Source organism: Lipotes vexillifer, unplaced genomic scaffold (assembly GCF_000442215.2).
Source record: "Lipotes vexillifer unplaced genomic scaffold, Lipotes_vexillifer_v1.1 scaffold334, whole genome shotgun sequence".
In the NCBI taxonomy this organism is placed as follows: Eukaryota; Metazoa; Chordata; class Mammalia; order Artiodactyla; family Lipotidae; genus Lipotes; species Lipotes vexillifer.
Window position 1 is genome coordinate 460,132 of NW_006799673.1, and position 20,554 is coordinate 480,685.

The window sequence follows — 20,554 nt, forward strand, 5'->3', positions numbered from 1 at the left end:
AAAGAGCGGTGGGCGAGCGGGCTGCAGAAGAGTCAGGAAAATAAGGGAGAAGGAGGATACACAAGTTCAGAGCGTTATTACTTTAGTGAGGTCCAGTCGAGCCCTACAAATTGTTCCCACCAGACACCTGGCCGTGAGTGCCAGGCGCCGTACCTCCCCTCTGTCAGGGTCTCCGCACAGGTCTGGCAGGGTTGGACCAGATGGCTTCTCGGGTCCTTCGCCCCAATTCTGGGATCTCAACCCAGCCCTTCTGGGTTACAGGTGCGATCCAGGGAGGAAGGTGACTTGTGCATCACCTACGCAGCGAGTCTGACGTGGATCAAGGACGGGAGAAGCCCGAGGCTCATGACTCCTGGCCCGACTTGCAGCAAGCCTCCCTGCTCTCTGGGCCAGCCTCTCAGAGGGTTCTGGGGTTCGTCTCTGCTTTCCCCACCCAGCTCACCCGCAACGACCCGAGGTCCTGAGGTGACTCCCGCTCTCCAGCAGCCCGGGACTCTAGCCGCAGTCCTGAGCTCTAGCTCGAAGGTCTCGCCTGACTCGCAGCTCCTGGGTCCGCCCCTCGTCCGGGACCGAGAGTCCTGACTTCTGATTAGCTCCTCGAGATCCCACCGCCACCAATCAGCGCAGACTCTTGGAAGGCGAGGCCCGTCCAGGCCGACCTGGGCTATTCCAGCCCTGCCCCCGGCCTAAGAGGCTGCGAACAGAAATTCCGAGATCGGGCTTCGGATGGTCTTTCTGCAATCCCACCCCGCCTTCTCTCGGTGGTCACCCCAGTCAGAACTCGGCCACCTCACTACAAAACTGGATTTCTTGTTTATGATTGGCTCTTCCAGATTCCGCCCCGCCCCTCCCTTTGGTGAGTAGCCATTTAGCAGGCTTTCGGCTCTTGAGTGGCACCTTGCAGTTCCTCCCAGTCCACGTAGCTGTGGAGGCTTCTTGGCCTTATCCCAGGATTCTAGTTGTCTGGGTAGAATTCGCGTCCTCGTTTTTCTTTCCTCGCCCTCCCTTCTCTCCTGCTGGAAACACGTATCCCAGAGGCTTCGCAAGCGTGGCCGAGGTGGCCTCAAACCCATCCTGTCCCCCAAAACATCAAGAATTCAGCTCGGAGGACCTGGGAGTTTGACCTGGCAGCGTTCTGCACAGGACCTGGTTCTCCCGGGATACTGGAATGTTAGAATGTGAAATTGTCTAATTTATCAGTTATGTCCACACGTTCCTTGTATTGATGGGGAAACTGAAGCCTAGAGGGCACAGAGCCTCAACCAGACCTGGTCACCCAACTTCTAGTTCAAGCTCTTGCACGGTGCCGAGTTTTCTATTCTCAAGATGTAAAGGAAGCATGAAGGCCACCCTAACAGGTCACCCTGGGGGCTGAGGTGACCACAGTTCAGGTCTGGTGTGATAAGTGATTCATTTACACTGAGAAATAGAACTGGTGATTGGATCAGAATCCTTATTTAGGTAGTTCCATCAGTGTATTCTCCCTCTGCATGCAGGGAAGTGTAGAACAACATGATTATCAGGAGGCTGCCTTGGGAATCGTAACAGCCAGGCTGGTTGGGTGACCTTAATTGTCAAGGTCACCTGGCTCTGATAGCCAGTTTGATATACGTCTGCAACCAAGCAGAACCTGATAGTACAGAGCACTCTCTCTACTGGAGGGGAGTTCTAGACATCACTCATGTCTGCAACTTGGTCTGTTTTTGTCCATGCACATCTCCCTCTCCCCCTGTGCCCCCCCCCCCAGGATACAGCACACTCTGGTTAGAGTGACCTTGATTGATTGACTTGGTGGTTTCCCAAACCGCTATCAACTACCTATTGAGAGATCCCTCTTTTCTCCCTTTAGATATGGTTCTTATCTGCTTCACTTCTAATTTCCAAGTAGCAGGGCTGTTTTACAGCCCCAGGGCGGCATTCTTGATGTCTCATTCCTTTAGGGTGTCAAAGACAAACTTTGATTTGGATTATCTGTAACCAGAAACTGACTCCCAAAGGCCTTGTTAGGCCCCTCTGCATTCTCTTCCCTCAGGCAGGTCTTGAATTCTCTCCACCCTCTCACTATTCCACCTCTATTGATCTGGTTAATGTCTTTAAGATACACTGCTCAGTCATATTACTGGGTCTAAGAGAATGAACATTTCTAAGGCTCTTAATACATGCTACCAAATCATGTTTTTCCTCAGTAATGCCAATATTGGATACCATGATAATGAAAAAAGTTCCACCAATCTGATAGACAAATGTCGTCACTGTTGTATTAAGTTTTTTCCTTCTCCACCTGGCCACTAGGACACTTAGGTATTGGCTCTCAAAGAGTTTAGTGATCAAAAATTGGAGTGAAACAAAATGAACAATCTTCAGAGTGAGATTATAGATATGATTTTATATTATAAAACATCCTATAAAACATAATAGCCCACTAGTTTTATGATACAACTATATATTGCAGGTTGTTTAAAAGGCTAAAAATTCAGTGCCATCATCATGTGAACACAAAATTCACAGAGACAACACAATTGTCATTACACAAGCAAATTCTGTGGGGATTACATATATATCTGCTTCTGCAATAAATGTTCCCTTTTTGTATACTAAACACAAGTTTATAATCTGATATTTTGGAAAACTTATCAGCCAAACAACTCACATCAAATTAAAACAAGTTGAAGCTAAACTTGTAATTAAAAAGCAAAAGTGGCATCAAGTGAAAACCATAAACTAAGAAAACGCAACACTGGTGTTGTACTAGGCTTCCTTGAAAACTCTGGATATTCAAATATTCAAACTATCACCATGTGTCTGTGTTGATATTGTAAAGCAAGTAAGTCTTAGGATACTGAATCCTTAGAAAACTAATAATGTACTAATTTTAGTTTATGAATACCAAATTTTAGTAGATTTCAATTACTCATTTAGGTTGCTATTAAGAGTGGGAGAAAGGGCAGATATTTTTAGATCAGTGGGCAGCTGACCATACTTACAAAACATTACTTTAGAGGCTCATGGCCCTGGCTCCCAGCTCCAGATGACTTGCTTCAAGAGAGCGCTGATGAATAGCCAGTGGAAGGAGGAAGTGACACCACCAGCTGGTCCTAAAGCATAGAGGCTCATGAAAACATAGCACCTCCATCCTGCATCCATCAAGAAAAGGCCCTTTCCTCCTGTAATACACAACTTTGTAGCATGAGATGAATTCAGTCCTAAATGTTCACTTTAACATAAATTACCTCCATAAAAAAAGATCTAGAGTATGGAGGTTATGTTCAAGGCAACTTGTGGAGGGTCCAACTTATTCATCAGAATGGGTTGCCTAGCACAGTCTCCCATCTCTTGAATGTTCAAGAAAAGGTCGCCCAGTTAGATGTTATTTAGACAAGGGATCCTGCTTTGGGTGAGAGATTAGTCTTTTCAACTCTAAAAATGTTATTCCATGAATCATAAGTACCTGTTGGAACAACCCTTGAATCAAGTTCAACTTTACTTATTGTTTCCTCGAGGCTATTCCTACTGCAAACTTTATCTTGGTTTTCATTCTCATTTTGGCAGTTATATTGGGAATAACTAATGTCTGAACATTTAACTAACATGTTTGAAGAGAAATTTCTGGAAGGTATCCTATTTCTTTTTAAGTTATCATATTTTATTTTTCAATTACCACAAAATATTTTATAACAAGAGTCAAATATGTGATAATACAATTTTCTTTATTAAAAATAATTTACAGCATCAGTAACATATACACAATTGTCATCAACTGAACTTTGCCTCCAATATATTTCTATACAATACTTAAAATTATTGAACTTAAAACTGTTATACTGTTTTGTTGGCTTTAAATAATAGACAATGATTTATATTTACTTAAGTGAGATATATGGTTTCATAATTACATACTATGTGTAAAACTGATAGAAACATCAGCACTATCACACTTTAGGGGAAAAGTCACTACAGAAGACTAAGTCCACCTCCTTCCCCTCTTTTTTATAACTCCAAATCAAACTAAGATAGGGTCAACATCCAGTATCTTAGCACTTTCTCCTAAACCTAAAGGCAAAAGAAAGGTGTCTTTTAATTCAACCACAGAAAAATGTCAAATAATTTCTCCTCATCCTCTCACTCAACACTGAGAAGGCAAATGCACACAACACTGTTACCATATATGCAAACAACTAGAATTCTGATTTAGGTCTTAGCTGTACTTTTTGTCCTTTAGTACCACTGAAGTTTGATTCCCAGTGAAAAACTGAGCAATTCAGCTAAAGGGAGTCTAATACCTCTCATTCAAATGTCAGCTTGGAGATAAAACAGGAAGTAACAACTGTCATCTTGGAAAATTTTAAGGTACACTAATGGCAATTCAGTGACTGGATGACATTTTCAGTGATTAGCAACCCAAAGGCAGGAAATATGGAAATGGTATGTAGCATAATGTTTCTTAAAATATAACAAAAATGCTGTTGTTGATAATGACCTTTGAAATTGTACTTTTAAATTCACAGCACTAATTTGCTTCTCTAAGGGGCCTATTACACTTCCTGCCACAATATTTGTGTATTCTTTTTAGAACACCAAATTATCCAGATATATTCAACAAAGGAGATAAATAAAACAATAAAAACCAACAGGGGCCACATTTTTGCAAACACAGAATTTGGCTGGAGGCAGAAATATAGGTATGCTTTGGGACACACATCCATGACTCTCCTCACAAATTGATAGCCATTGCTTACCAAGCTTTTTGGTTCATTGTATATAAGCAAGAGATTAAGAGAACCTTGATTTTGTTCCTGAAACACAAGATCTGCTTGTATTATTACTGGACTAGGTAGACTGGAAATTTAAATGCTTAATTCATAGCTGGCTAGCTTTATCATCTCTTCATCTCCTAGATGTGCTATTTATGATGATGCCCAGGCCTCTGCCCGTAGGTTACATATTATATTACAGTATGGCTTAAAAATAAAACAGATGTTTTCCCCACACATAACAATCTGGACTATCATTTCTTCAAAGCCTGTAACAGATATTTTAATGTTCAACTTGTAAATTCTCCATCCCTAATTCATGTTTTCATGTAAATTAAAAACATGCACTGACAAATACACAGCATTATAAAATATCAAGAACACGTGATTTGAAAGTATCAAAGAAAATATTTATAAAAATTTAAATAAAAGGGAAATCATTTTGCCAAACTCTAGTCCATCTAATTGTCTAAACACATATTTGCAGAATATTTTCAAAGGATTGTATGATTTGATTATGTGCAAAGTTCTCAGTGGTCTTTACCCACTGATTTGGTAATTTCAGCATTTTAGCTTAAAACAATTCTTTATTCTGTGCAATGTGAGCTAATTCTGAATTGCAGTAACTTAACTAGGTCATATGATGATCTCCATGTGGGAAAAAAAATCACTACAATTAACCTTCTGCCTGCTAAGTTTAATTTCTTAATTAAAAAAAAAAGGTATAGGACTTTTTGGAATTAATTATCCAACCTTTTTCTTAAAAGTTGACAAACTTCTTGTTGACATAACATTTGATGTGATAAATAGACATGCAAATAGAGAAAATACAGTATTCAGACAGCAATAACTTAAGTGTTTTATCCTGACAGTTAGCAAAAGCATACATAATTAATAGTATCATGCTTCCCAGGTAAAATGATTCAAAATGACAGGAAATCGATTTAAATTATTAAGAAGTAACCAACATTTAAAAACTGTTTAGGGTTGAGCAACCATATAATTTAGGGTGGATAATTTTAAAATCTAGAGGAAATCATGTTAGCGTTTAATGATTAAAGTTCTCTTCAGCAACCATAAATGAGTGTGGAATTTTAGTTAATAATACCTAAAATATTAGGTTATAGGAAGTTACAGTATCACACAGAGTGAGCAAAATAATCCAATTGATATGATGCCATCGGAGGCTTGCCAGGGTCACAGTAGCAAATTACTGAAAAATTAAGGGCTGCATATGTGATACATATTTTCACTGCCAATACATGGTGCTACGCAATCAACTGTATTCTGTAACAGTCCATCTTCTGATGTGGAGGAAACCTTGGCTGGATTGGACAGAATGAATGTTTATGGGGCAGGTTCTATCCCTTGCAGTTAGACTGAGACTTAGGATAACCCTGGCTTGTATTACAAACTAACAATGACAACTATGTGCAACTCAATTCTGAAAAGGAACGAATATATCTGAAAATCCACTTATAAATCAGATTTCACCTTCCACAATTTTAAAGTTATCTGGCTTGTTATATTTCAATCTGCTACTCTTAAACCAACAAACAGTAGTATACAGTTTTATAGGTGCAAAACTAAATGAAAGACTTCAGGAAGGTTACTCATATAAGACTCTTTAACACAAGTTCAAATTCTGCCTTTATTTACAAAATGGTCTGATAAAATATCCCCCCATACTTACAGGCCTCTTCCACAACACACTTCACACGCTGATTTTAGCAATGTTAATAGCACCATTCGTATATTATTTAAAATCAAGAAGATTTCATTTCAGTCACTACGTTGATTCATAATCATTTACATCCATGGATGAGATAAGTGAGCATACTGGGACTATCTGCAGCTCCATGGTAAGGATTCCTGGGTCCAGCACAAAAGGCTTTGTTTGCAGTTACCAGTTATGAAAGGTATTCATGGTGAGTAGATACTATGAGAATTTTCGTGCCACAAAGTTTAATAATCCTCCATGTTTGAACAATGTTATTTCCACATCATTTTCAAAGGAAGCAATCACGCTGAATACTTTTCCAGTGCTTGTCTTTAAACAAACAAAAACATCTCACATGAGTGGTAAAATCTACAAAGTTTTACTTAGTGGTTAAGACCATCTGTCTTCATATTCAATGACTATACTCATATTCTGTCTGAGAAACATTTCTCCTGCTTGAAAACACCTAAGATACTAAACCACAGGCTTCACACCTAAGTAGAAAAACATGTTATTTTAGTCCCTAATTCTAAACAACAAGTATCGTTATCACCTAAAACATTAAATCAAATGATTTAGATTTTGACTTACTAATTAGGGAAGTTGTTACTCATGGTCATTTTATGTTAAATTAAATATTCATTGCATATAATATTGCTACTTTTTCCTTTCTTCTTGGTTGTAAAGTCTGTGTTACTCTAACCCTGAACATTCAATTTTGGCTTCTCCTAAAATGGTGTACGTGCTTGGGATAAAATGAGATCAGGACAGAGAGAGCCGATAACGAGGAAAAGGAAGTTAACGTGTGTAATTGGAAGTCCATGTCTTCTTTCTGGACTAAGTATACAGTGTTCTCTACTTTTCCTCAGAGAACATCAACTATATTAACATCGGTTTAAGTACAGAGAAAACAGAGCCTTCTCAAACTACAACTTGTTCACTAACTGACATTAGTATGCAATTTACAGTAATTGTTTCTTACTCAATTTACAACCATCTATTTAAATATATAGTACACAATCATATATTTGAGAATTTTAGATATACCTTTATATTTAATGTAACTCCAGGAGACAGTTCTTCAGGAAATGTTAAAGAAAATGTTTCTCTGCCAGAGAGGCCCAAAGAATCTGCATTTTCTCCTGGAAGGAACTCAAGTGGAGCTATGCCAATTCCAATCAAATGATCTTTGTGAATTTTTTCATAACTTTCAGCCAAAACAGCTTTCACACCCTGTAACAAACATGCATTTTATTTCCTCCATTCATCTCTGAAAGTTGCTTTACTGAGCATTTTAAAAGGAAAAAAATTCTACTTTTGGCTTTTCTGTAAAAACTTTAAACCCAATACCCCATACTAAAGGTCAATGTTATATCAAAGTATTTAAAGAAATATTTTATAGGTTATTTTTCTCTAAGTACCTCCTTAACTCCTAACTGCCCCTCGGCCATTCCAGGGTTAAGTACTGCCAGTGCCTACCATATAGTAAGCGCTCTCTATAATTGGGGGCGGCTGCTTTAAACTCAAAAAGGGCTCAGGAGGATTTGTTTAATTATGGTAGATCTAACATATGTGTTCATCAAAACTCCCTTTTAAATTGCCACTAAAAGAATAAAGTGTAAACCCATAGCAACAAAGGGAATAGGATGTGCAAATTCTATAATATTTAGAAAACAGAGACAGGTAACTGACTTAGCAGACAATGTTGAAACTACAAACTGATAAACTGAAACTAGGGTGATACCAGTAAGATTTGAGTCAATTTGCAACAAAGAACCTAGAAAAGGCTTGAGACTCAGAGGCATGAGGTTCTCAGAACACTGGGATACTAGTTAGAAGTCTATAAAAAGCAGTAAGATCTCCAGCTCAGTTCCCACAAAAGAGAGGACACTATTCTCTGGACAAAATCAGCTAAAGACCCATGTTTCTCTACTCTTTTTCATTATTATCCTCCTAAGGAGTTTTAGACATTTCCCTTCTAATCACATCTTCCTCCTCATTGCCCACCCCCCCCCAAATTTAATGTCACAAATATACTGTGTATCTGTTTATATATGTATATATATATCTATACTTCATACATAAAAAGAGTAAGATTTTGTTGCACCCCTTGGGAGTGCCATCACCCTATAGAGGATGGATGCTCTAGACTGAGGAGGAACACTAGGCTCACGGGAAGTCTGGGTGAGAATACTATCAGAAATGGGGGGAGTAAGTCTGTTTCTTCAATGGGTCTCACTGAATGGCCCAGAGAAAATATTTACAGATACTAACATATAGGGCTATCTCAATGAAAAAGGTAGTTTATCATTAGTAAGGCCCACTAACAAAACGCAGCTCACAACTACAGCTTGTAATCAGTTTTTTAATGTCTAACTGAATGGACAGCCAAGGATCAACAGCTATATGAGGAAAGCCCACAACAACAAAACAAAAAAAGCTAAAAAAACTTGAGGAAAAAATGGGAACCTATACCTATAATTAATACTCACGATATAGACATACCTTGTTTTTATTGAGCTTTGCAGATACTATGTTTTTTAACAAATTGAAGTTTTTTGGCAATTCTGTGTCAAGTAAGTCTACAGGCTCCATTTTTCCAACAGCATTTGCTCACTTCATGTGTGTGTCACATTTTGGTAATTCTTGTAATATTTCAAATGTTTTCATTATTATTTTATTTGTTATGGTGATCTGTGACAAGTGATCTTTTTTTTTTTGTGGTACGCGGGCCTCTCACTGTTGTGGCCTCTCCCGTCGCGGAGCACAGGCTCCGGGGGCGCAGACTCAGCGGCCATGGCTCACGGGCCCAGCCGCTCCACGGCATGTGGGATCTTCCCAGACCGGGGCATGAACCCGTGTCCCCTGCATCGGCAGGCGGACTCTCAACCACTGTGCCACAAGGGAAGCCCATCTGTGACAAGTGATCTTTGATGTTACTGTATGACTCGCTGAAGGCTCAGATGATGGTTAGCATTTTTAGCAATGAAGTATTTTTTAATTAAAGTATGTATAATTTTTTTAGATATGCTGTTGCACACTTAACAGACTACAGTACAGTGTAAACATAACTTTTTATATGCACTGGGAAACCAAAACACTTGTGCAGCTCGCTTTATTGTGATAATCACTTTCTTGCAGTGGTGAAGAACCGAAACTGGAGTATCTCTGAAGTATGTTGGTACTTAAAATTATTATCTTACAAACACAAAAGAATTAGACTTATTCCCACAACTCCTTAGAGTATTTACATTTTAAGGGAGAGGGGAATTAAAGATTCAAAACAAATGACGTTTGTATGATTATGATAGCTATGAGGGCTGTATTTTGACCAGCCTCTTCAACAACTACAATTATAAAGAGAAGCACAGTATGAGTATGAAATGGCAGAGAGCACACGTCACAGGACTATTCTCTCCAACAGATTCCCTATTTGCTCTTCAACAAGGAAACAGTCTCAACAGAAATGTCTTCCTAGCAGACAGCCAGGGACCAATATCACCTATTTGGAAAAAGATAAAAGTAAAATGTGGCCCACTATCTCTGAGTCGTTAACCTTTGATGGAGCAAATCAGAGAAAATTAAATGAAAAGGGGGCAAGTAAAACTACCAATGGGTATAAATAATTATTATTATAAAGCAATAATTTAAAACTGAATATCCTTTCCCTCTACCACATTTATTTTCACAAGACTGATGTAAGTTTAATTAAATTCAGAGTATTAAAATGCAACTAGATTAGTACAACGTATTATATAAGGTCACTTAAAAACACCCACAGATGAGATCCAAGTAGGCATACAAAGTCTAAATGAACAAAATGAACTTTGACAGGATGTTACTGACAAAAGGGAATATTTAAAACTCTCTGAAGTTTAAGATAAAATTTAAGAATCAATACCAGCAAGTATGGTCCTTTGGCAGCCCAATCTCTTGAATTTCCTGAACCATATTTCTTCCCTGCTAAAATAATCAGTGGGATACCTTGCTTCTGGTACAGCTCCGCAGCCTCATATACATCTAGCTGTAGATTAAAACAAACATAAGAAATTTTAATACAAATTTTGATCTAGTTAGCAACTGCCTAAATACTCTGTATACATCCTTACCGTCTGTCCTGATGGAAAATGAACTGTTTTGGGAGCTGGTTTTCCAATGAACTTATTAAAAAGCTTGATATTTGCAAAAGTGCCTCTTGTCATCACAGCATCATTACCTCTTCGGGCTCCATAAGAGTTGAATTCACGAGGGGTAAGGCTGCAACGAAGTTATGAAAGTTAGTTTTTATTTTAGATGGAAAATAATCACATTATTAAATTGTGAAACTTACTCATAAACACTTTTTTATTATGGCAAATTTCAAGCATGCACAAAAGTAGAGAAAACAGAACAGTGAATGCCCAGGAGCCTATCACGACTCTACAATAATCAATTCACGGAATCTTTGTTTCTTCTATAATCATCCTCCATTAGACTGTTCTGAAGAAAACTCAGATATCATATTTTAACTGTATACATTTCAGTATGTTTCTCTAAAAGATATGGACTTAAAAATACTACCTTGTTACAAACAAAACCCTCCGAACTTCTTAATACCAGCTAGCCAGTCAATATTCAAATGTCCCTGGTTTTCTTATTACTCTTTTAGTTGTTGGTTTGCTCCAATCAGGTCCAAATATGGTTTATAAATTCATCCAGCTGATCTCAAGTCTTTTTTAATCTATATGTTCCCTCTCCTTTTTTGTCCCCTCTTATACTTTATCTAAAGAAATTAGGTCATTTGTAGTGTAGTTTCCTAAATCTAGACCGTGCTGACTGCATCTCCACAGTATCATCTCATATGTTGTTCTCCCTCCTGTATTTCTTGTTAACCAGATGTCAAATCTAGTGACTTGACAAGTTTTGGGTTTTTAATTTTTGCAACAATGCTGCATAGATCGTACTTCCATCAGGAGCACATGATACCCAGTTTTCTCTTTCTGGAATGCTACCAGTGATTGATCATCATTGTCTAGACTGTATTAGGGACTGCAAAATGATGATACTCTATTTCTCTTATTCCTTCTTCATTTTTTAGCTGGAAAACTTCAATGAAGGCAAACTTTCCTTCATCAATGATTTAGTTATAATGAAATACATTCCATACAGAAAAGACTTTATTGTTAAATAATGAGATGGTTTCCCATCATCTTCCAACTGTAACTTGGAGTTTTTAATTTTTCTCTTTTAGTATTATTATGAACTCATGGATTTAAACATATTCATTATGTTTCAACCCATTCCAGTTATTATTCTTTATTGACGCTCAACATGTCCCATCTTTGAGCAGTGACAGATTCAAGTTGGCTCCTGAGACCTTTTGACAGAAAGCCTGTAAGTTAGTTGTAGTTTGGTGGGAATTAAAACACTCTTTGGTAGTCTCTATAGCTCTTTTGCTTTTGGTATAAGACATCTAGAATCATCTTGTATATTTTCCAGGGCCAAACCTGGAATCAACCATTTCCCTAAGACGAATTGGTTGCTTGTCCTAAGAATTGGTATTTAGACACCATTAACTGTGTGCTATGGGTATTCACTGCTACTGGATTGGTTACTATATAAATGACCTTTTAGGGACAAGAGAAAACTGAGCATAAGCATCTCAACAATCAACAACCAACTTCTATCAGTCTCTAATTTGGTCTTTTATGTAAAGACAACAAATATTCTTCTAATTTAAACATCTTATCTCAGGATGTACATTTAAAAACACTGTACTTCAGGATGGAGATGGTGACGGGTTTGAGTGTCTTTAAAAATAAAATTTTTAACTGACGAAAACTACGGTATTAACTGTGCTAAGAAATCCATATCAGCAATTACAATAAATATAAAAATTGTGTATTTGAGAGAAGTGGTGGCTTTTTCTTTGGGGGGGGGGTTTGGAATCTTTGTCACAATTACAACCAAGATGGAAATCACCTTTTAAAAAATATTTGGGAGAAATAAAACTTATTTTATTTCTCACCACTATGAACAAAAGCCGTGTGTAAAACAAACTGATTTATCTTCATCAAATTACACCAAATGGAGTTGCTATTAGCAATTTCTACCAAAAAGTGTTTTAATTCCCACCAAACTACAATTAACTAGAAAATAAATTCAAACACAAATTTCACAATAGCACTAATGAGATTATAGTAAGAGCTATGCAGTATTACATGTCAAACCAAGCTATGTAGCACTGATTTTTATAAGATATTTCAATGAAAAGTCTTATCATTTGCATAGCTCAAGCATCAGAAAGCTAATCAGGCAGCAATACCACAAATTCTACCTTTAGCAAAATTTTGTCTCTGGTGTCAAAACAGTTCTTTGATAACCGAGCAACTCTATGTTATTAATCACACAGAAATGAAACAAAATCTTTCTAGTTTTGGACTTATATATCCTATGTAAATGATCTCCTTCACGTTCACATTTATTATTCTTGTGAAATTTTACACTCAAGAAGCAGAAATTCATTGTCTTTTGATTTGATACAGATCAAACCTAGCCTCACGCATGTACATTTTATAGCCCAAAATACACACATTTAAATTGTGCAGTCCAACACTGGAAGATGGTTAGAACCATCAGGATTTATTTGGTAGGTCAAACCAATCTGACTTTTCAACAAAGCAGCACTGAAAAAGAAAACTCCTGTTTCCAATTAGTTGTTTATTTAATGGACAAGGGCTCAATTTAAAATAGTAATTTCAATTTCTAAAGTTACAAGCAAAAGCAGGTACAACAGGTATCCCAGTTATTGCATAGGTCAAATACATAGACAATCAGACACCCATGACAGCATGTAATTTACTGGATAAAGGAACATGACCAGTAAAAGCCTCTTAATTAATGAGAAAGATAAAACAAAAACAGCCTATAACCATGTACACATACCCTCTGTTTGTCAAATACTTAGCAGCAGGACTACTCCTAGCAATGCTTCCAGCAGGTGATATATGATCTGTCGTGACAGAATCTCCCAGATATAATAAGACATGGGCATTTTCAATAGGCTGGAGTGCAACTGGCTCTTTGGTCTAAAAGGTAAAAAATGTTGAAGGCATTTAACTCTTCATGAGGTTTTTTAAACTTCAAACAATTTTTAAAGTATCAAATAGTAAAAAAGTACTTACAAGCTTATCAAAAAATGAAGGACATCTGATATAAGTAGACTTTAAATCCCATGGAAACAAAACTGAATCTGGTACTTCTAAAGAATTCCACCGTTTATTTCCCATCTGTGAATATGGTTTTGGTTGATAAACCAAAAGAGAGATAAAATGGAGTCAGAAAAAGAGGTTTATAAAAATGAGGAAATTAACATAGTACTTAGGTTAGAATTAAAAAAAGAAAACAGGCCTCATCCATTTGGAAAGAAAGCTAAAATACTGCATTCTATAAAATTATGACATTTTTGGACTGAAGTGATAAAATTTGCTCATCGAATTCCAGCACACCAGATTTTCAGGAATGCACTAAGAGTTAAGTTTCAATACAAACTGAATGTGAAAGACTTTACAGAACCCCAGAAAAGCTAAAAAATTTAGAAAGATCTAAACATGTTGCTTAACTTAAAACATTAAGTGTGTTTTGGGGTATATTTTTAATATCTAAGAATATTGTCATGGAGAAAACCTTTTTTTTCCCCAACATATTTGTCCTACATCACTGTATTATTAGTCCTGCCTTCAAACTATGTTCAAAATCTCACCATTACTCACCACCTCCACTGCTACCCCAAATGTTCCATGCTATTACCATTTTTTACTTTGAACTACTACATACAATAGGTCCTCCTGACTCTATCCTTATTACCCAACCCTCTTGCCCTAATATAGTTTCAATTCAAAGACAGTGTAATCTTTCTGATTATGACACTCCTGTTCCACACCTTCCAATGGCTCCCCATCTCACTTCAGAGTAAAAGATTAAATTTTAATAATGGCCTAAAATTCCCTATGTAATCTGGACATCATTTTCTACCACCATCCTTCTTACTTCCTATGTTCTAGTCACACTGCCTTCATTACGGTTCCCTCAAGGCCTTTACACTGGTCCCTCTACCTGGTAAGCCCTGTTCTGGACGTGCAGGCTCTGCAGCATGTGGGATCTTCCCGGACCAGGGCACGAATCCGTGTCCCCTGCATCGGCAGGCGGACTCTCAACCACTGTGCCACCAGGGAAGCCCGAGCCCTGTTCTTTGTTCAGATATATGACTAACTTGTTCACCTCCTTCAAAACTTTGCTCCAATACCATGTTTTCAACTATCCTATATAAAACTGCAATCTACTCCCCAAATTTTACACAGTTGGTTCTCTTTACCCTGTTCTGTAATTTTCTACAGCACTCATTACTTTTTAACATATTGTATAATTTACCTAATTATTCTGTCTACAGTTTACTATCTGCCTCTCCCCTTGAGAACTTTGTGTTTTCTTCACTGATATATTCCAAACAGCTAGAAGAGTGCCTGGCACATACTAGGGTCTCAATAAATATTTGTTGGGCTTCCCTGGTGGTACAGTGGTTGAGAGTCCACCTGCCGATGCAGGGGACACGGGTTCGTGCCCCGGTCCGGGAAGATCCCACATGCCGCGGAGCGGCTAGGCCCGTGAGCCATGGCCGCTGAGCCTGCGCGTCCGGAGCCTGTGCTCCGCAACGGGAGAGGCCACAACAGTGAGAGGCCCGCGTACCGCAAAAAAAAAATAAAATAAAGTAAATAAATAAATAAATAAATATTTGTTAAGTGAATAACAATCATTTTTGCTCTATTTATATTCTAAGTTCTTTTTAAATAGTGTGAATATATGTATTAACTTCTAGATACACAAAACATCTCCGGAACGATGCTTAAGAAACACGTAACTGGTTGCCTTTGAGGAGATAAAGTAGACGGCTAAGGAATGGGTGGGAGGGAGATTTCAATGTCTGCTCTTATTTCTTTTGAATTTTGAACCATTTGAATGGGAACAACAAACAAGGGTATTTTCTATGAACTGTGTCCATGTTCAGGATGCCAAATATAAATGTTTGCTATACATTTCTAATGAGTAGTAAATAAATCAATTCTGATACTCTTAGATACTAGAGATTCCAGATACAAAATGTCACTCATTAAAAACTGTGTATGCAAGATAATGTAATTTTAATTTTGATTCTATTCAGAAAGATACATGAAATAAAGAAACAGTGCCACTTTATTAAACCTTTTAAGAAACAAATGAGAGTCTTACCTCTGTCTTCTCTTTTAATGCTTTAAACATGGATAATACAACATGTTCTTCCTCTATCTGATGAACTTCTTCTCGACTAGGCCAAATATCATGTAGGTAAATATTCCTGCCAGTAGGGTCAGTACCTGGTTAAAAATTTTTCATATGAAATTTAATATAAAAAGTAACTCCCTCAAAAATGTTCACATCTTTTCAAAGACACATCACAGAAACCAAGTATATTATTCAACAAGAGTGCTTCAGGTGTAAGCAGCTGAAAGAACTAATTACTTGCACATTATATATTCTTCATATGAATCAAAAATTAATAATGCATCGTGATAATATTTTCTGAAATAATTCAATAAATGAACAGTCTAGGAAACATTTCAAAAGTACAACTTTTGGGGAAAAAAGTGTGTGCAGGTATATATGTATACATATAAAGGAAAAGATACCTAAAGGCTCTGTCTGGAAATCTATATTCACTGTGCCTGCTATGGCATAAGCTACCACTAAGGGTGGAGAGGCAAGGTAATTGGCACGAACACAATCACAAAGACGACCTTCAAAATTTTTATTTCCAGATAAAACTCCACAAGTAACCAAATCACCCTGAAAAAACAAAAAACACAAATGAATATATTCAATTCAAGAGATGGTACAAATTTGGATAATCACATATAAGAAATCTCAAATATTACACTTCTGAGGGCATGATAACCAAAAGCATCATTTCCAATTATTAGGTACAGAACTATCAATACTGTAAATAAACTAAAATAACTCCTACACTATTAAGGAATTAGTTCAAGGTTCTAAAAATGACTTCAAAGAATCATTTTATGATTGATAGGTTACTCTTCCCAAGAGATGCAAGGACTACAGAAATATAAATACATTAATATATATTTTTGATAATAGTGAAATACAGTTAGGAAAAACCATTTGGATGTCTTACTGATCCACACAATTTACCTGTTTTACTGCATTTAAAACTGCTTCTGATAAGGGTGCTGTATTTCCTACACATGTTGAACATCCATAGCCAACTATTTCAAATCTGCATTTCAAAAAATAAATGTGATTGGACAGAAAATCACAACATTTGTAAAGAAAGGACAAGTCTTATCTTTCATTTCCATCACTGTAGTAAGATTGCTGAAGAGAATATTCACAACACAGGAACCTTCATCAACATGTTCATTTCACAGCTTTTGAGCAATCAAGTCTGACCCTCAGGCATGCTATCTGTACTGAATGCAAACCTCTGAAGAGCCCTCATACTTAGGACACTCCCTAGTTAAATTTGGTTAACTAAATCTGACACAAAACTTATCGCACTATGCAAGAAAATTCTTCAGATACTACTCGCTAGGAATATAACATGACCATTCAAATAATTGATATTATACTTTCCTCCAAAGGGGTTTAAACTGTCAAATATCAAGAGGACCTGGCTGCAACAATCCGACCAAAGGCCCCCAAAGAGGCACTGTAATTGAGTACTCGATAGGAGTAATCTTTTAATTCTCAACCAACTAAACCCAAGAAAAGCTCCTGACAAAAACTCCAAGATGATATAACTTAAAAATTACAGGTATAATCCTCAAAATTACTTTCAGCTGCTCTTCTAAACAAAGAAAAAACCTAAAACTTGGCAGTTTTGCAAAAGAATTGATTTACATAAGACATTATGTTCCAAAATACACAGTGAAAACACAGCTAGCATCAATTATTTTTTTGAGTACATAAACAATATAAGTTATTTTCTCCAAAGTTCAGGGACAACTTAACCTATGCTTAATGGATACAATAATCTCACAAAACCTCAATTAAGCCATCACTTACCCGAGCTTACTAAGATATGGTAATACTCCACTTGAACTGAGGTAATGTGTAACCATCCCACTGCCTGGAGATAAACTTGTTCTTATATAAGGTTTAACATGCAGACCAGCTTCAACAGCTTTTTTAGCCAAAAGACCTGCAACAGTAAATAAACAATAATTTATTATGGCAATGTTTCTCTCCCTCCTTCCCTCATATTAAAGTAGGAAGTAAGAAAAGGTTTATGGTTTATTTTACAGGTCATCTCCAACACAGGTTAGGGTAAAAGTCTAAAATTCACACATTTACTGTCATTATTTTGTTCACTTTATTCTACTGATTTGTTTCATTTAAAACAAATAAAAAATTGTGGTAGATATACTAGCTTTTACATTATAAATTATTAATATACAATCTGATATCATGGCATCATGCACACAAATGGAAAAGGATATATAACATCATGTACACATATAACACATATCATTAAATGAACCATTTTAAATGCTATAATCGTAATGAACTAATAGCAATTTAACATTTATTATACTTGATTTTATACGACTAATGAATTGCTCCAAGTACATACAATTGATTTCATTTATATTCCTTGTCAATAATCTTTTACTTCCTTTGTGTCTCAACTGAATCTAATACACTGCTATGGTAAATGTCTAGTAGTTCAAGAGATCTGCTAAATAACTATACTTCTAAATTGACAGAAAAAACAGATACAACCTAAAGCTCATAGATACATGTTATAATTTTAAAAATTCACCTTCTTTGTAATAAAAACAAAATTAATAACATAAATCAAACTTAGGCTCCTTAGGTTCTCAATATCAAACACAGGCATCAATACTTGTGCATAATCTAAGAAACAGAATGTGAATATAACAGAAAATGTATGGCTATAAACCACAACCTACCTGCAGCGAGCATGACAGATGGATTGCAATTATTGGTACAACTGATAACGGCAGCAATGACCACAGATCCATGAGACAGCTTATATTCACTTCCTTCATAATGAATAGAGACGGTATCATTTTGCTTTTCAGCTGCAATTTGGAAGCCTTTAAATCCAACCTATACAAATTTGCACATAAATATAAACTAAATATTCTGGTTATGTATAGAAAAAAAGACTGGTAGAAAATATGGCAGATCCTTGACTTTTGATAAGTTCTGACTATTTGTGAGTGATGCTGAAGTTCCATGTCATTCAGTAGTTATAATTCAGCTGAAGCATGAATTTGAATAATCATGACAGGAGTCTGGTGGTGTTCCTAAGCTTTTATCTACTGAGTCCAGCCAACTACTCATGATCCAGATCTTATTTGGCTTTGCTGTTCTTTATTCATTCCTACTTAACAGTAATTCTCAAGAGATGGTACAAACTTTTTCTGTTAAAAATGGCCTTGAACATTTGCTTCAAAATGATCCTGTGTGTCTATATGTATGTAGAACAGATGAAGCAAGATGGGTTATGAGTTGGTAATTGTTCAAGTGAGGGACACAGGAATTCATTACACTATTCTATTCCTGTAGAAGTTTGACATTTTCCTCAAAAAAAAAGAAAAAAGAAATTATAAAAAGAAAGGCTCTGAAAAGCCAGCTACGAGTTCTCCAAATAGAAAAAGTGACAAGATTGAAGCCATGATTCTCAAGACGGGAAGTACAAACCCTGAAAGTCAAAGAGGTCATGGTATTTAGTTAATTTACCAGACTTTAAGAGAGTAATCACAACAGTGTAGTGGTTTTGTCCTAGTCTGGGAAATCACAAAAATCTAGAGTAGTGCCGCCCAACAGAATTTTCTGTGATGATGTAAATATTCAATAGTTATGCTGTCCAATACAAGAGCCACAGCCACATGTACCTATTCAACTTGAAATGAGGCTATCATGACTAAGAAACTCAATTTTTAACTTTAAATTTTTATTTAAATATACCCAATCAACCTCTGGTCCTCACAGTGAATCTGGGAACAAGCTCATGAAATGTCTGACTTGCACTCTGGACAGAGGCAAAGGAGGGGGCTGCTGGTGTGTGCCAATAACACATAAAAATACAGCAGTTGATTGAGTTCATGGGTCATCCTGCTAGTTCTTCACTACTTACTTAGCACAAAGTGTATTGACAAATAAGGTAATCTACCTTTTCATTTAAGCAAGCTTGGAAATCACTTTTCATATCTGTCAAAACAACTCTATCTTGAGGTCTTTTTGGACCACTGACAGACGGAACTATTGAATTCAGATTAATCTGGATCACCTAGGAAATGAGAGAAAAGAGGGAGAAAAGTAATTAGAATTCGTTAAGTACAGATTCCAACATGAGTACTACTTTCTGATGCAGAATGAATATGCTCACATTTGTTTTAATGCAATTTGTTTTAATGGTGATATACACTCCCAAGAAATATTTTAAAACAACTCCATTTAATTTATGAAACATAATATATAAAAATTTGCTAAAAGACTAGCAGACCAGTATGCAAACTAGCACACCAACCATACAGTCTATATAAAATTTGTTTCCCCCAATTGTTTTTTTTCCCACAAAGATAACACTGTCTTCACACATGCCTGATGATAAAGTAGATGCCCGTGCCAGCTAAGTTTATTGCTCTGAGCTCCAAATTTATCCTTCTTTGCCTGCTCTGTGATAACAGAGGTGGGCTTAGTAAACATTTCTCCTTTCTAAGCTTGTACAATGTTAAGTCTGGTCAATAGAGGGTGCTTGGGGGACGCAGCAGAAAAGGGTTCTTCTACTCCTGGTTCTAGTTTAGCTAGCCAGGCCCCTGCAGACCATGCTTTTATTCCTTGGTTTAAAAAAAATCATATTTTATAAAAATTCCACCTCCCAGCTAGGTTTCTATTAATTTCTTCTGGTATTTCTACCATTTCCCTATGTACATTTTATTTGTGTATAACCAATTCAAACAAATTTTTTTCACTATGGCTTTCATCATTATTTAACAGCCCTGTTTATTCTGGTTGAGCACAA

General features: G+C 36.7%; 2 protein-coding genes across 2 annotated transcripts in view; both read right to left on the reverse strand.

The window, feature by feature from the left end:
- HYKK (hydroxylysine kinase) overlaps positions 1-487 on the reverse strand; it is a 26,115-nt gene extending 25,628 nt beyond the window's left edge. Inside the window, exon 1 of the mRNA XM_007471848.1 lies at positions 443-487. The gene's annotated coding sequence lies outside the window, so the exon portion shown is untranslated. The remainder of the gene's footprint in view (positions 1-442) is intronic.
- Positions 488-6,185: 5,698 nt separating this feature from the next.
- Positions 6,186-20,554, reverse strand: part of IREB2 (iron responsive element binding protein 2) — a 46,683-nt gene continuing 32,314 nt past the window's right edge. Inside the window, exons 11-22 of the mRNA XM_007471849.1 lie at positions 19,703-19,819; positions 18,474-18,633; positions 17,566-17,701; positions 16,693-16,777; positions 16,173-16,329; positions 15,736-15,860; positions 13,635-13,739; positions 13,396-13,538; positions 10,581-10,728; positions 10,373-10,495; positions 7,519-7,704; positions 6,186-6,801 (exon numbers count right to left, since the gene is read on the reverse strand). Of these exons, the coding sequence (XP_007471911.1) occupies positions 6,691-6,801; positions 7,519-7,704; positions 10,373-10,495; positions 10,581-10,728; positions 13,396-13,538; positions 13,635-13,739; positions 15,736-15,860; positions 16,173-16,329; positions 16,693-16,777; positions 17,566-17,701; positions 18,474-18,633; positions 19,703-19,819 (1,596 nt within the window). The 3' untranslated portion in view covers positions 6,186-6,690. The remainder of the gene's footprint in view (positions 6,802-7,518; positions 7,705-10,372; positions 10,496-10,580; positions 10,729-13,395; positions 13,539-13,634; positions 13,740-15,735; positions 15,861-16,172; positions 16,330-16,692; positions 16,778-17,565; positions 17,702-18,473; positions 18,634-19,702; positions 19,820-20,554) is intronic.